General features: G+C 36.1%; 2 protein-coding genes across 2 annotated transcripts in view; one reads left to right on the plus strand and one right to left on the minus strand.

Annotated features, from left to right (window-relative positions):
• Positions 1–2,011, minus strand: part of LOC110098455 (UDP-rhamnose/UDP-galactose transporter 2) — a 12,277-nt gene extending 10,266 nt beyond the window's left edge. Inside the window, exons 1-3 of the mRNA XM_020825297.2 lie at positions 1,549–2,011; positions 664–848; positions 383–583 (exon numbers count right to left, since the gene is read on the minus strand). Of these exons, the coding sequence (XP_020680956.1) occupies positions 383–583; positions 664–848; positions 1,549–1,693 (531 nt within the window). The 5' untranslated portion in view covers positions 1,694–2,011. The remainder of the gene's footprint in view (positions 1–382; positions 584–663; positions 849–1,548) is intronic.
• Positions 2,012–14,594: 12,583 nt separating this feature from the next.
• LOC110098425 (uncharacterized mitochondrial protein AtMg00810-like) lies at positions 14,595–15,554 on the plus strand. The gene has a single exon (XM_020825259.1). It carries the CDS (start codon positions 14,595–14,597, stop codon positions 15,552–15,554), a length of 960 nt encoding a protein of 319 aa, XP_020680918.1.
• Positions 15,555–16,412: the final 858 nt, after the last annotated feature.

Below are 16,412 nucleotides of genomic sequence, written 5' to 3' on the forward strand. Positions count from 1 at the left end.
TTATATTATTTACTCATTAGTATATAAAAATTTATCATTTTATGTTTACGCAATTTTTTGATTTTGAGGCTTACGCCTCAAAATGCCTTGAGGCTTACGCCTCGCCTCACGAACGAAAAACGCCTCAATACCCGATTACGCAATTTTAAACATTGCATATGTCATTGCTACTTTGATATAGTAACTTTATGTTACTACTTCCAAATTTTGGTTGCTCATACTGCCTACCTAGGGTACAAAGTTCAAACAAACTTCCTGGTCCGTAACATCAAAAAGCTTAATTAGAAAATTACAAAGATTGAACTCAACCAATAACCCAATATGAACAAGGTAACTGAAAATTTTTCGTGAAAGAAAATTTGGTGAATTAGTATGAACTTACAATTTGCTGCAATGATGTTGAAAGCACTGCTATGCAGGCGCATACAAAACCTTTGCCATTAACTTTGACATCTGTAACTGTACAAACACCAACACCCACAACCACCACAAAAACAGCCATCTTGACCTCTTTTGAATAGCGCTTGGTATGAAGAATCCATTCCATCACACAGACCACAGGAATCATGCTAAGCTTTGATATCTAAATCATGGTTACAATAATTCTTGTATTAGATTGATATGTTGAATTGAAAAAAGATGAAGCTGAAATGAAATCAGAACCTGGTAAAAGCCAACAGAATTTAGCATTAGGCTCAGGTTCATCCCAGTGATGGATGTGTTGGCAACAATGGAAAACCAGAGAAGCTCCCATAAGGGAACATGCTTTGACGCTGAATATCCGGTGGCGTTTGAAACTAAACCAACCAATGCAGTCACACCAAAGTGCAAACCAGTCAAAGTAGTTGCTGAGATGGAAAAACAATGGGGTTAATCACTGATAATCTAAATCAAAATAGCATCAATAATAAAGAGAAACGAGAATCTTGACGGTTTTCCAGGTGACATGTGAGAAGCCAACCAACATTCCATTTTTTTTTTTGTAAGATTCCAATTTTATTAGAATAGTAGCAAATACTTTACCCAGATCTGCTTGGGATGACCTCAAAGCGAAAGAAAAATAAAAAAAGAGAAATGTAGAAACCTCGTGTAACCTAATAGTCATTTCTAAAAAAATAGAATGGCCATGAAACATCATCGAAAGGCTGGAACATTACAGCCGGAGCAAAAGGAAATCCCAAAATACAGAAAAAAGAATTGGTGGTAAAAATCAGCTGTTAGTTTCCTCTTTCATTTCCTTCATTCTCCTTCAATCCAAACACAGATATAAGACACGCGTAATAGGGAATAAAGAGAGAGAAGAAAGAGTATAGGCAACAACGGATGCAACTCTAAAATATCCAAATTGCAAAAGGAAGAAAGATTTCCACAATGTCCACGGATAGCTTGGAAATATTCAACAATTAGGTTAGCAAGAAAAAGAATCCTTGCAGAAGGCAGAATTACTCGCAGCAGATCTGGGTTGCAAGATCATTCCCAGCAAAAACAGAGAATAGTAGACAGTGAGAGAGAGCAACGCAATTGGTGACTGACAGTACAAGAACTGACCAAACGTGAATGCGTAACCCGTGGTGGACATAAGTTGCTTGTTCGCCATGATTATCCCGACGGAGCTGACAACGTTCATTCCCCACGCCCCCACGTCCGATACCGCCGACGGCTTCTTCTCATCCTGCTGCTTCGTCTTCTCCATCCCTCGCTTCCTCCCAGCGACGACTATGCAAAATTCTACCGCCCTCGTCACCGGAGGCAAAGGATTAACGAGATAGGGAAAGGCAGGCGGAAGAGGATGGTGTAGTAATTGAAAGATATGAAAGGAGGGCAAGAACTTGTCAATCTTTCCGTATTTGTCTCTTTCTAATCGGTTTTTCTGTAATTAATCTTTCAATTCCCTCCTATTTCTCCGGTCTCTTTCGAGTTCTTTCCTTTCTGGTAGAAGCCGATTGCAGAGTTACAGTGGCAAGGAAGGACGAAGATTGCTGAAGCAGGAAAAGAGCTCAGGGTAAGAGAAAAGAAGCGGGTGATAACTTCATAGTTACAGATTTTTTAGGAGTAAAAATTTATGGTTTGGATATCTGTTGATAGGAATTTTTTTTTTTAACTTATTATATATAGATATATATTTTTAGATAAGATGAGCAAAATTTATTAAAATTTATTAAAATATATATTCAATTGATTGTACGTTGGAAGATTCAATGTGGCACGGATAGTTTTAGCATTATACAAAAATTCATACATGTTGATAAGTCAAAATTAGTTTATAGAAGATCGAGAAACTTTATGTGGAATTTGAAAAATAAAAAAGCTATGGGGATTGTCCAAGTTGAAATGATTTTAGTAACATGTGTCGCATGTTACAAATGAAATATTTTCCGACTAAACGTCACCAAAAATCGCTTTGATCCAACACGGATCTTGAGACATATCTTGCATGACAACTTTCAAAATTAAATTTGGGATCATTGGACATCAATTTTAGCAAATTTATAATCAAATTGAACGTCTTAGTGTGACAAATCCAACCATATCAAAATCATTCAAATATGAACCAAAATAGACCTAGATCAAGGGACCGAAACATATTTGAAAACTTTAGAATATTAATTGGATAACCAAATGATATCTAAATATGACAGGCTTGTAGCATAATCAAACGGCGCGGCGAGACAAACCCAACGAGCCTAAAACCGCTTAATTCTCACATCATTTCAACAACAACAACATCAAGCATTTGTTCCACTGCGTGGGGTTGGCTACATGAAGTCTTTTTCTCCATTTGTGTCATGTTAAATTTAATAAAGAAATGTCATTTCTATTATTTTCTAACCAAATCATTTTAGGTCTACCCTACCTTTCTTAAAATAAGTCAAATCTAATACCTCAACTTTCATAATCGGGTCATCGGAAGGCCTCCGTTTAATGTGACCAAACCATCTAAGGTGAGTCTTTCTAATCTTATCTTCCACTGGAGTTACACCAACCTTTTCATGCATATGCTCATTTCGTATCTTATCTCTAAGGGCAAAGTCACTCATCCACCTAAGCATCCTTATCTTTGCAACACTTAACTTAGTATTACGCTTCTCTTTTAATGGCCAACATTTGACACCATAAAGCATTGCAGGTCTCACCACAATCTTATAAAAATTTCCCTTAATTTTGAGGGGGGATTTTCTATCGCACAACAAACCCGATGCATTCCTCAACTTTAACCATCCAACTTGAATTCTGTTGATAATATCCCCATCTATTTCACCGTCACTCTAAACAATAGATCCAAGATTTCAAAAATGTGTACTCTTACTAATGACTTGATCTCCCAAAGTCACAATACCCTCAGTATGTCTATTGTTACTAAAATTACACTCAATATATTCAATTTTAGATCCACTCAAGTGAAAACCTTTAGACTCTAAGGTTGACCTTCATAATTCAAGTTTACCTTCAACTCCCTCTCTAGACTTATCAACAAAGAAGAATATCATCAGCAAAAAACATACACCAAGGTACATCTTCTTGCAAATATCAAGTGAGAACATACATGACTAAAGCAAAAAAGATATGGGCTTAAGACCGATCCTTGATGTAATCCAACTGAAATAGGAAAATACTTAGTCAAACCACCTTGTGTTTGAACACAATTAATATCTCATGGCATATCTTTAATGATTTGAATATAAGCATTATTAACTTATCTCTTTTCAAGAACTCTCCATAGCACTTATCTTGGAACTTTATCATATGCTTTCTCAAAATCAATAATATCATATGTAGATCCTCATTTTCTTTATATTTCACCATCAAACATCTCAATAAATGTATGGCTTCTATAGTAGATCTACCCGACATGAATCTAAATTGATTTTGAGAAACGTTAGTATTACACCACAACCTACGCTCCATAATTCGCCCTATAGTTTTAAAGTATGACACATTAACTTAATTCTTCTATAATTCACACACTTGTGCATCATCTTTATTCTTAAAAATAGAAATTAGCACACTCATTCTCCACTTATCCGTCTTCTTTTTAGTCTTCAAAACAATATTAAAAAGTTTAGTAAGCCACGAAATTCCTTCATCTCATAAGCATTTCTACATATATATTGGAATATCATCATGTCCAACAGCTTTTCCACACTTCATTTTCTTTAAAGCCTCTATAACTTTGATTTTACTAATACATCGATAAAAACAAAAAATATATATTTTTATTTAGGGTGCTAAAGTCACTAAAGTCAATCATATTTTCACATTCTTCATTAAAAAGTTTGGCATAATATCTTTATTGAAGATCATCTTCTAAGAAAATTACTTTTTGATCTTCATCCTTAATACACTTCACTTGAACTAAATCCTTACTACTCCTATATATTTGTTTGGCTAACTTATCCATATATCTTTCTCCCTCCTTAGTATCTACTGTATTATATAAATCATTAAAAGATAAGCTCTTTGTATCACAAATAGGTTTTTTAGATTTCTTACAAGTCTCTTTATAGTTTTCCTAATTATCAGAGTTTTTATTTATAAAAAATTTTTATAACAAATCCTCTTATTTTTTATCTTTTCTTGCACATTTGAATTCAACTACCAACTATTTTTAATATTATGAGTTTTTCCCTTTAAAACTTCAAGCAAATCTTTTGCAATATTCTTAATATCACTAGCCACTTTTTCCCAGATAACATTAATATCTTCATACACAGATAAAATCTTAAGATCTAAAATCATACTCACAAAAATATTTTTTTTTAATATTCTTTAAATGCACCAATCTAATTCTAAAAAATCGTTTTACTTTATTTTTTATTATTTCCCCCTTTATCTTAAATTATAAAACTAATAATCGATGTTGGGTACATAATTTTCACTCAAAATAATTTTATAATTTTTACAATCTAAATGATCTAATTTTCTAATAAGAAAATAATCAATATGCATTTTACTATACCTATTTTTATAAGTGATAAGATGCTCGTCTCTTTTTGTAAAAAAAATATTATCTATTAAAAAAATTTAAGTCAGAGAAAAATCTAATATGATTTTACCACCTTCATTTGTCGTTCTAAACACATGGTCACCATGAATGCTTTTAAAATCATTTACCTCTTTACCAACATATTCATTTACATCTCCTCCAATAAAAACTCTTTTTTTCTAGAGGAATCTTTTGTGTTAATTCTTTTAAATTATTCCAAAATTTTAATTTTGAACTCATATCCGAATCTACTTGAGGAACATAAACACTTATAATTAACAATCTTAGCATCAACAATAATCTTTAAAGTTATAATTTTATTTCTAATTCTATTAATTTTTATAATATTATCCTTCAAACTTTTATCTATAATCACACATATACCATTTCTAGTATGACTTCTACTCGAATAATATATCAATTTCCTTAGCTTTCTCTCCAACCCATTTTGTTTCTTGAATGCATAGAATATTTATCTTCTTATGAATCATAATATTTATTAATTTCATTAATTTTCATGTAAGGAGTCTATATTCTAAGTTCCTATCCTAATTACTACCATAATGATATCATTTCCCATCACTAAGGAATGTATTGATATAATATAATTGTCCTCAAGAGATCATTTGCGGTATATATGATATTTTCTCTTTGAGTAGAGGATGCCAATGATGAAGAAATTTGACATAATCACGATATTAATTGAAAAAGTTGGAGTTGATGTCAATAATATGCATCGGTCTTATTAACAATGATGACGTTCGGTGTTGGTATAAATAACGTGCATCAGTCTTATAAATGATGACATGCATTTGACAGTGAACATCGACCTTATAGGTGATGACATTCGTAAAAGTTGTTGACAATAAAATTAGTATGTGTCAACGATGTGCATTAGCCTTATAAATGACATATATTCAGATGTTTCGTACATTTTCTCAATTTTTTTATTGCAGTCAGCAATGCATGTTTGATCACCTATTTGGATAAATCGAACATTCTAAATCACTTTGGCTGAGTCCAATTTTGTTCAGTTTTACTAAAAAAAGAAAAAAAAAACCATCAATGACCTCTTCTAAGCTATCCAAATAGGCATATTCAATGCAACAAGTTAGCAAATAAAAACAAATCAAATGCCACCATCAAAATCTACAAATATAAATAGATAGAACAATTTGAAGCCAACGGAGTTATTCGCCCATAATCATGACTCCAAAGGCTAGCTGAACAGGATAAGTTTATTATTAAGATGAACAAATTTGAATCTAAAATAATCGTTGTGCTTGAATTCATAGCACATTTTTGTAAATAAATTTGAAAATTATGATGGGTTGAATTGGAATGCTCGGCAACAACAACACCATCAAGTCTTTATCCCACTACGTTTGGAGAGAATATTAGGTGCGGAGTGTGGATGGGGAGAACCATCCGCACAAGCATTGGGTACCTAGCGGTACCCGTACTCGGTACTGCTGGGTACCGCTAGGTACCCAGTGCTTGTGCGAATGGTGCGCACTCCGCACCTAATAATTTTTCCTACGTTGGGTTTGCTACATCAAGCTTTTTTTTTTTCATTGTATACTAGTCAAACTCTCATTTAAATCTAATTGGAATGCTCACCCTATTTATAAAATAAAAAATACCAAACAATCACTAGTTACGTCTTTCCCCTAGGGCTTCTCCAACCAAAAAATCTACTTTCCACTTCAAAATACAATAACAGTTGTATAAAATAGTAATTCATTTCTAACCGAACTCCATTCGTAACACAATTAGAACAAAACTGAGCAGTGGAGTAGGATGCGCCGCTTGACTCATTCGGGACAAAGGAGATGGAAGACGTGCGTCAATATTAGGTTTCAGAATAGTGCGTCGTCAATATTGACGTAACAATATTGTTCACGGCTCAGATAAAATGTAGAAATGAGTTTCCTTCTGCTGTTTGGGTTGACGCTCGTCGGAGCTGCAAACGGGTAAATGACGTTCGGTTGATGATGTCCTAAGTGGAGCTGTCATACCGGGTAAACCTGCAAAGCAAAATTTATTTGTAAGGTCTATTATAAAAGCTAAGCCTATAGCCCTAAATGCAACTAACAGTCGTGCAAATAGCTTAAATGTCTTTCAAATTCATTTAACGATCATTCATTTTGCGAGAAAACTCATAGCTGGCTTCTTTCTATATTGTGATAGTCAACCAACCGTTCCAGTACATAAACAGGAGAGCTTCAAATGTCAAAGAAGGCGAAAAAATTGCGTAGTAGTACTAAAATTTTCAAGCTTCGTAGTATAAATATGGTAATTATTTTGTTAAAAGACTAATACGAATAATAGTACTGGATTATTTCATCAATATGAATGGTCTTAAAGTTCATTTCCCAACCTCTTGGAAAATTGAAGATAGAAGCTCATTTTTGGTCTTTTTTATGCATGCGAGAATTTATCTTCTTAAAGATCTGTGAAAACCATGCACATACAAAGAAATGGAGAGCAGAGTATCAGGAGGTATAAGATATTTAAGTGGACATTTTATTTAGGAGAAAAATTATGGAGCTTGATCTAATTAAGTGAAATAACTTTACTGGTGTAAGCTAAAGATTGCAAAAGGTGTTATTTAGATTAGATAGAGAAAGCATAACTACAATGAGATGATCCTAATGACATAAAAAGTGATACGGTATGAGTCCGTAGTTGAGCAATGATATTTGGGGGGATCATAGCGTTGCAAAGGTGTTCAGAGGGTCAAAGTTGGGCAACAGGGCAGTGATAGCCATGATAGTGTAATCGGCCAATGCTGGTATGAGAATTATAGTTAAACGATGATAGTTAGAGGACACTAGTCAAGCAATTGTGATTAGAGGAGCATAGTCATGAGATTGTAATTGACAAATAAAAATTAGACAACAATGGTTAGGTGGCCATAGTTAGATAACGGTGGCCTAAGGTTTATAATCTAATGATCATGTCATAGTCGATTAGTAATGGTCATAAGAATGTAGCTGAGTGATGACGATTGTTAGAGAACTATAGTCAAGTGTAGGTGCATGGTCGAAGAACCATAGTCATATGATTATGATTAGAGAATCATAGTTGGGTGGGAGTGATCAGAGAATCATAGATGGGTGATGATGAACAAATAATCATAGTTGGGCATTGGTATTCGGAGGATCATACTTAAGCAGTGGTAATCGAAGGACTATATTCAAGCAACAGTGATTGGAGAACCATAGTATGTGGTCAAAGGTTGAGGTTAGATGACAGTGGTCATATAGTGATTGTCTGTCAATAGTTGTCAGGGTGGTAATTTGAAAGTAATGGTTCGTTGATGGTGGTCAAATTGTGATGGTCAGACGAAGGTGGACCGATGGTCATATCGGATTAATGTTGGTGTCGACTGTAAGTTTGTTTAAATTAGAATTCTAATATTCTTGAATCTAATTCTAAAAATTTCAAATTCAAATATGTATCAATATTCTTGCACAATTAATTAATTTTTGATGGATTTGTTTTTTTTTTTTTTTTTTTTTTTTAATAATATTAATCATATAAGTCGCCCCCTGTGATGTGAAAAGCTTTCAGAAGGTTAAGGCATGGACCTAATGTTAATTTCATTTAAATTATTATTGCTTATGGTTTAGGCTTCATTTGGGTCGATTTTTTTAGGTTACGTTTGGGACAATTTTTTCATTGCTTCTTAAAGTAACTTTTTAATACGAAAATTAATTTTTTGTACTAAAAAGTTATTTTAAGAAGCAATAAGAAAGCCGTTCTAAACGAAACTTTAATCTTTTTAAAGCAAATTTTAAATACAAAAATTATTAATTCATTACTTTATAAAGTAGTAAAAAATTATCCCAAACGATACTTTAGTTTAATCTCAATCATTTTGGATAGAGAAACTAGGAGAGTATAACTAATTTTGTTGGGAGAAGTTTGCGTGGTTGATTAGATAGCTGAAGCTAGATGGTGATGAGCTCTGAACTGTCATTTTAGAACTTTTTTTAAAAATAATTGTAGGGAAAATATATATATATAAAACGACAGATCTTTTATTTTTTTTATTCTGTCACATTCATTTTTTGCTTGTGTTGACGTTCTAGAATATTAAACTTAAGTGGAGCAATAGATAGTTTTAAAATATGTTGATGCCAAATTAATAATAAGGCTTCGTTTGGGGAGCAATTATTACGACCGGTCACCGAACGCGTTTATAGACTAATAATCACGTGCCACGTCACCTGAAACTCGGTATTGCTCGGTATACATTCGGATATGTTCAGATTTGACCGGACGTAATAATTGTTCCTGTATGGGACATCTTTTTTTATTATTTTTTCAAGTCATTTCTAAGCCATGTCCTTTTTCGAGCCATTTCTAAGTCAAATGAGGATTGGACTATACCAACTCAAGATGAATGAAATATATTAGACATGTATTATTTCATCATATTTATAATTAATTTAGGAGTTGTTTGGTTTGAATTAAGATAAATACTATAAAAAATTTTAATGTATTTAAATTCACTCTCTAGTTTAATTATGACATATTTATTTAAAATAAAATAAATATATAGTACCAATTTTAGATTTCGTTTGGGATGATTCGTAAAAAAGTTTTTTAATATAAAAATTAAAAATTTTATACTAGAAATATGCTTTAAGAAACAACAAGAAAGTCATCTCAAATGAGCCGGATGACTTTCTTGTTGCTTCTTAAAATAATTTTTTAATCTAAAAATATTAAAAAATTATTTTAAGAATCAATAAAAAAAAGATTCCGAACAAAGCCTAATCTAACAAAACAAAAGTATGTAAGCATCATTCTAATATTCCAACCTAATGAGTAATGAGGACGATGCATTTAATTTTGCTGCCGTGGGGGTTAGGCCTAGCGATCTTATGGTCCTCTTTCAATTTTCCAAAGGCCAATTAGGCAAAAAGTGAAGGGTTCAGCGCAATGATGAAGCTCCTTTTTAGGTTTAACGGATGCCATTAAGAGTCTTAGTATAGTGTAGTTTGAATGTTTGATGATATCAATGGCGTCACGCTTTGTCCATTATTGACTGTCTAATCAACCCTTTACATAAAAACCTACCACCACTTAGATGTCATGGTGGGTGTGGAACACATTGTTTTGTTTGGATAAATGAAAGAAAATGGGACAGAAAAACTAGGATAAGAAGGCACAATGGCCGTTAGGCTCAGCAAAGGCACAGACTACGAACCACTCCAAATTCGGGCACGGACCATTCAGAGGAGTGAAAGAGCAAGGACCACCAACAGCCTACCAACCACCATCTCCGCACACCACCTAAGGTTGTGAACTAGCCACGGATTGGAATGATGAGCCCGAGCCACATCATAGCCCATCCAATATTTTGAAGCAATGTATATATATATATATATATATTGAAGCTTTTTCTTAATTAAAGCTGGATTAAGTTATTTGAGTTTTCATTATACTGTTCATTTTTCTTAGCTCTCCCCAAAATATAGCACTCTCTCTCTGATGACCAACCAATCTAGTTGATGATGATTTTGATATTAAAGTACTTAAAAATGTTCATTATCGAGAAGGGGAAACTCGTCTTGGTTTCAAAGATGTTCTTATAGCTATTAGGTCATTTGATTAAAAAACTTGAATTTAGCTTAAACATAAAATAATTTTGAGTTCTATTCAAGCAGCTAATATAATAATAATGATTAAAAATTTTGGGGGACACGATCAAAGAATGTGTAGTGGATAGGATGCCGAGAGAAAAAAGCGTCAATGATAATGAAGAGGGATTGGAGGATCCTAATAAAGAGAGCAATGAGGAAGGCATTAATAGTGTGTAAAAGTTCTTTTTTTAGTACTAAATTTTTAAAATTAATTAACTGCAAATTATAAAATCAGCAGAAATTGATAAATTTAATTAACTGTTAATTAATGCGCTAATTTCAATATTTTTTTTAAGAATTTACTAATTAGGGATATACAACAAAAATTGATATTTTTACATGAAAATTTTGAGTATTATATATAGTATACTTGAACTTAGCTTGAGCTCAAGTCGAATTTGTGCATTGAGTTTGAGCTCAACTTGTTAAAATAAACTTAAGTTCGAGCTAGATTAAAGAGCTTGTTGATGCTGGAGAAGCTCACCAACAGAGGGTTGCAACTTGCAATGATAGCTCGTTATAGAAGCTAGGCGTCACTTGCGGAAGTCGAGAATGTTAGAATACCTAAAACCATTTATCATATTATGTATTAATCTTGCTGTCCAATAATAGCTGTACACGTGGAAAGCACAACTACAGCTATTATATATAGGTATAGGTATAGTACTGTAAAGGAAATGAAAAGTAAAATAAAGTTTCTCTTTTCTCTTTCTTTGCACTATTCATCTTCTTCCTTTATTCTCTGTTAGCTTCAAGAATGAGATTATGAGTTTCTACATGGTATCAAGAGCGGCTCGATACTGACGACCTCGCCATGACGACTCAACCTTCCGCTTCTGTCTCCTCCGGAGCAACGATCGGAGTCGCGCAACCGTCTCCGACGATCTCTCCGTCCTTAAAATTCGTCATCTCGAATCTAAAACTTCTCGTCCCTCACGCTCTTACACCGTATAACTTTCCTATATGGAGCACCCAAATTGCCAAATTATTCAAAGCAAATGGGTTTGCGAACTTTCTTGATCCAAAATCGACAACTGAAAATGTCGATCCAAATCAAGCTTCTCCAAATTGGTCCGTCACGGATCAGGATCTGGCTACCGCTATGTGCCGTGCTCAATGATCTCCCCAGCGGTTCTACCGTATGTGATACATCTTGAATCAACGTCGGACATTTGGATTATGCTCCACACGCGGTTCCAATCCTCCAACAGATCAAAGGTAATACAACTCAAAAACGAGCTTCACAATATCGCTATGCAGACGATGTCCATGACTCAGTATCTCACTAAGATCAAAAAGATCGTGGATCAAATATCTTCAGTCGGTTCGTCAGTTGACCCTGAAGATGTAATGATATATATTCTTAATGGTCTGCCTCCAGAGTATCAGTCGTTCACAACGACAATTCGTACGATGCAGACATCCCTGTCCCTCGACCAACTGTATGCTCTACTCATGAGTGAGGAAATCCATCTCAAATCCGTGGCGCTCAAACTTCCCAAGATGCCGGACGCTCAAATAGCCCTCTACACATACACGGGTCGGGGATGACGCGGTCGAGGTAGATCGACTAATGACAACTCTGTTACAAACAAGTCATCTCAAGCCTCCGGCATAACGTGTCAAATCTGCAAAAAGAAAGGTCATCAAGCGGATGCGTGCTGGCATAGACTCAATCCAAATTATGTACCAAATCAACCATCCTCCAAGAACTAGTCCGCACTTCTTGCCAATTACGACAACAACGCCTAGGCGGACTGGTATATCGACTCAGGGGCTTCATCCCACATGACTAACAAGATCGACAATCTGGCAAACGCACATGATTACATCGGCAATGACTCGGTGACCATAGGGGATGGAAGGTCTATACCAATTGCTCATACAGGAACGGGCATCCTTCTCACCCCATCCAGTACGCTTCTTCTCTCTCGTCTTCTCCATATTCCTTCACTATCGTATAATCTAATTTCCATTTCAAAGCTCGTCAAAGATAACCCCAATTTCTATCACATTTGACGCAAATGGCTTTGTTTTTAAGGATCAGATAACAGGTCTACCTATCCTTCAGGGCCCGTGTAAAGAAGGACTGTACACCGTCCCAGCCCAGCTCAATTCCTCGACTAAAGATCTCTCGGTGGACGTCCAACTCAAGCCGGACAGGCATTCCCGTCTCGGGCATCCTCACAAACATGTTCTGCAGACGATTTCTCACTCAAATCCGTCTCTTAGTATTTCTGTTTCTAATTCATTTTGCAATTTATGCGCTTCTTGTAAAGGTCATAAACTGTCGTTCGATAACTCGATTAGTAAAACCACTGCACCTCTAGATTTTATTCACTCGGATGTTTGGGGACCTTCACCGGTCTCATCACACCAAGGCTTCAAATACTATGTAATATTTGTTGATGATTACTCTCGGTTTACCTGGCTATTCCCAATCATGTTAAAATCTGACGTTACTAGCATTTTTATTCAATTTGTTTCATTAATCGAACGTCAAACAAACCGTAAATTAAAATTTATAAGGACTAACGGTGGAGGCCAATTCATCAATCATCAATTTCAAAACTTCACCCGCAAGGCTGACATCATTCACCAAACTACATGCCCTTACACTCCTGAACAGAACGGGATCGCTGAAAGGAAGCATCGCCACATTATAACTACTACAAGAACGTTTCTTCACACAGCAGGATTACCGCTTTCCTACTGGCTTGACGCAGCAACTACTGCTACCTATCTCATTAATCCCCTCCCGTCCGTCACAACAGTCAATGTATCCCCGCTTCAACGCATGTTTAACATTGCCCCATCTTACAACCATATGCGTACTTTTGGATGCGAATGCTATCCTCTGTTACCACCCACTCAGCGTACTAAACTAACACCCACATCGCCGCAGTGCATATTTCTTGGGTATGCCGACACAATGAAAGGTTACAGGTGTCTGAACACCCAAAATCATCAAATATTCATATCTCAACATGTCAAATTTGACGAATACAATTTTCCGTTTAAGAACAGGTCCTTGCCAGACACTCAACCTCAAGGCATCACACCACCATCTCTGCTTATACCTCCATCCATGACAAAATCTACGCATACCAGCATAAGTTCGGCTCAGTTCCCTGCCAGAGCTCTGGACACGCCTCAGCTCCCTCGCCTGAGTCCGTAAATGATCGAACCATCAGAAAACAATGCTAATGTGGCCCCGGTGAGGGTCACTACATCAAAGCAGACGCACCACATGATCACACGAAAACGAACAGGTTCACTCAAGCCTGTAAACAAACTACTCAACTTATTACATACCGAATTAAGTCACACAGATCCCACGACGTATACCGAAGCAAACAAACATTTCGAATGGATAAATGCAATGGCAGAAGAATTTTTCGCTCTACAAAAATAGGGTACGTGGGAGTTGGTGTTGCCTCCGTCCAACAGCTCGGTACTTGGTTCAAAATGGACATACCGAACTAAACGCAACTCGGATGGCTCGGTTGCAAGACGTAAAGCAAGGCTTGTAGCTCAGGGAAATCAACAAGAATTCGGTCTGGACTACCAGGAAACATTCAGTCCGGTAGCCAAACTACCAACTATTCGTATTCTATTCACCATTGTGTTATTCTACCAATGGCCAATACATCAACTTGATGTGGCCAATGCGTTTTTACACGGGGATATCAACGAGATAGTTTACATGAAACAACTTAAAGGATTCGAAGACTCTTCCAATCCCGATCACGTTTGTCGCCTGCGGAAAGCGATCTATGGACTGAGGCAGGCTCCTCGCCAGTGGTACACAACATTCACATCGTATCTTCTTCATCTGGGCTTCAAATACAGTCAGGCCGATCAGTCACTGCTCATTCTTCACCGCAATCAAACACATATCTACCTGCTAGTATGTCGACGACATACTACTAACTGGTAACGATCCCACAACGATGAAGGCACTAGTAGCTCAACTACAATCAAAATTTACAATGAAAAGCTTGGGCGAAGCGCATCATTTCCTCGGCATAAAGATCGAATCATCTCCATATAAGTATTTCCTGTCTCAAACTCTTTATGCACAATCGATTCTAAACCTTGCCGAGCTGCAAAAATGCAACTCGGTAGCTAATCCTTTGGCAACCAAAATACCAGATGTCTCTCCCGCCGATCAACCTTGCTTCTCAGCCAGCGCCTACCGACGTATCATCGGTTCACTCCAATACCTTACACTGACTCGCCCGGATATAGCTTACGCAGTCAATATGCTTTCACAACATATGCACAATCCAGAAGTTCAACACACTGCTCTGCTAAAGAAGTTGCTTCGGTATATACAAGGAACATCGGCATTCGGTCTTCCCATCACACGATCAAACCTGACACTTCGCACCTTCTCAGACGCTGACTGGGCGTCGGATCCGATCACGCGAAAATCAACTACGGGATTTTGTACATTTCTGAGTGAGACATTGGTATACTGGACAGTTAAGAAGCAAGCGACTGTCTCTCGATCATCAACAGAATCGGAATATAGAGCGTTAGCTTCAGCAACGGCGAATACAATCTGGATAAAGAAACTCCTAGCTGATTTTCTCATTGATCACCCTCAATCAGTCGACCTATTTTGTGACAATACTTCAACCATTGCGTTGGCAAATAATCCTGTTTTTCACGCACGAACAAAGCATATCGAAATCGATCAACGCTTTGTTCGGGATCACATTCAAAACAAGATTATTCGTCTGCTGCCAATTAGCAGTGAAGATCAAATCGCGGATATCTTAACAAAACTGCTTTGTACACCTAGGTTCAAAATTCTTCGCTCCAAACTGACCATTGGACCCAATTGTCCGTTTGAGGGGGAATATTATATTAGAATACCTAAAACCATTTATCATATTATGTATTAATCTTGCTGTCCAATAATAGCTGTACACTTGGAAAGCACAACTACAGCTATTATATATAGGTATAGGTATAGTACTATAAAGGAAATGAAAAGTAAAATAAAGTTTCTCTTTTCTCTTTCTTTGCACTGTTCATCTTCTTCCTTTATTCTCCGTTAGCTTCAAGAATGAGATTATGAGTTTCTACAGAGAAAGAAATAGCTCAATCGAGAAGGAGGCAACAGAAAGGTGCACACAACTCAGCGTAGCATATTGGTTGGTAAGTTTGACTATCAACTAAGAGGTCATGACTTCGAGTTTTATGCATGTGATGTGTGTGTGAGATTTTCTTAATTGGCTTAAATGCTCCCTTAAAAAAAATGGAGCTTTAATGCAAAAATAACAGTTACATTTAATAGCAGCTATACTTAAATAAATAAAAAAATACTTGATACGTCATCACAAAATTATCTTGATTGGGCACGAATCTCGAGGCAAAATCAGTTCGGAAACTTCAAAAATTAATTTTGGGAGCATATGAACTCCGATTTCAGCGAGCTTATAGTCAAACTGAGCGTCTCGAAAATACGAACCCAACGATTCCAAGATCAACCCAATCCGAGCCCAAATGAGTCTGAATCAAGGGTTCAAAGCGCTGTTGGAAGGTTCAAACCGCAATTTGAGTTACCAAACGGTCTCCGATTTTGACGAGCTTATACTCGAATCGAACGGCTCGACGAGACGAATCCGACGAGCCCAAGATCATTGAATTCCGACATCATTAAGGCCTTCAAATGACCAACGAACGGTGCATGATCAAAGGATTCGATATCGGCCGTCCATTCAAACCACTCACAATTCGCCCTTGATCTCACACCTATT

Source organism: Dendrobium catenatum, unplaced genomic scaffold (assembly GCF_001605985.2).
Source record: "Dendrobium catenatum unplaced genomic scaffold, ASM160598v2 fragScaff_scaffold_123, whole genome shotgun sequence".
Lineage (NCBI taxonomy): Eukaryota > Viridiplantae > Streptophyta > Magnoliopsida > Asparagales > Orchidaceae > Dendrobium > Dendrobium catenatum.

Excerpts from the sequence above, each read along its gene's own strand:
- LOC110098425 (XM_020825259.1), top strand. The coding sequence starts at position 14,595 with ATGAAGGCACTAGTAGCTCAACTACAATCAAAATTTACAATGAAAAGC.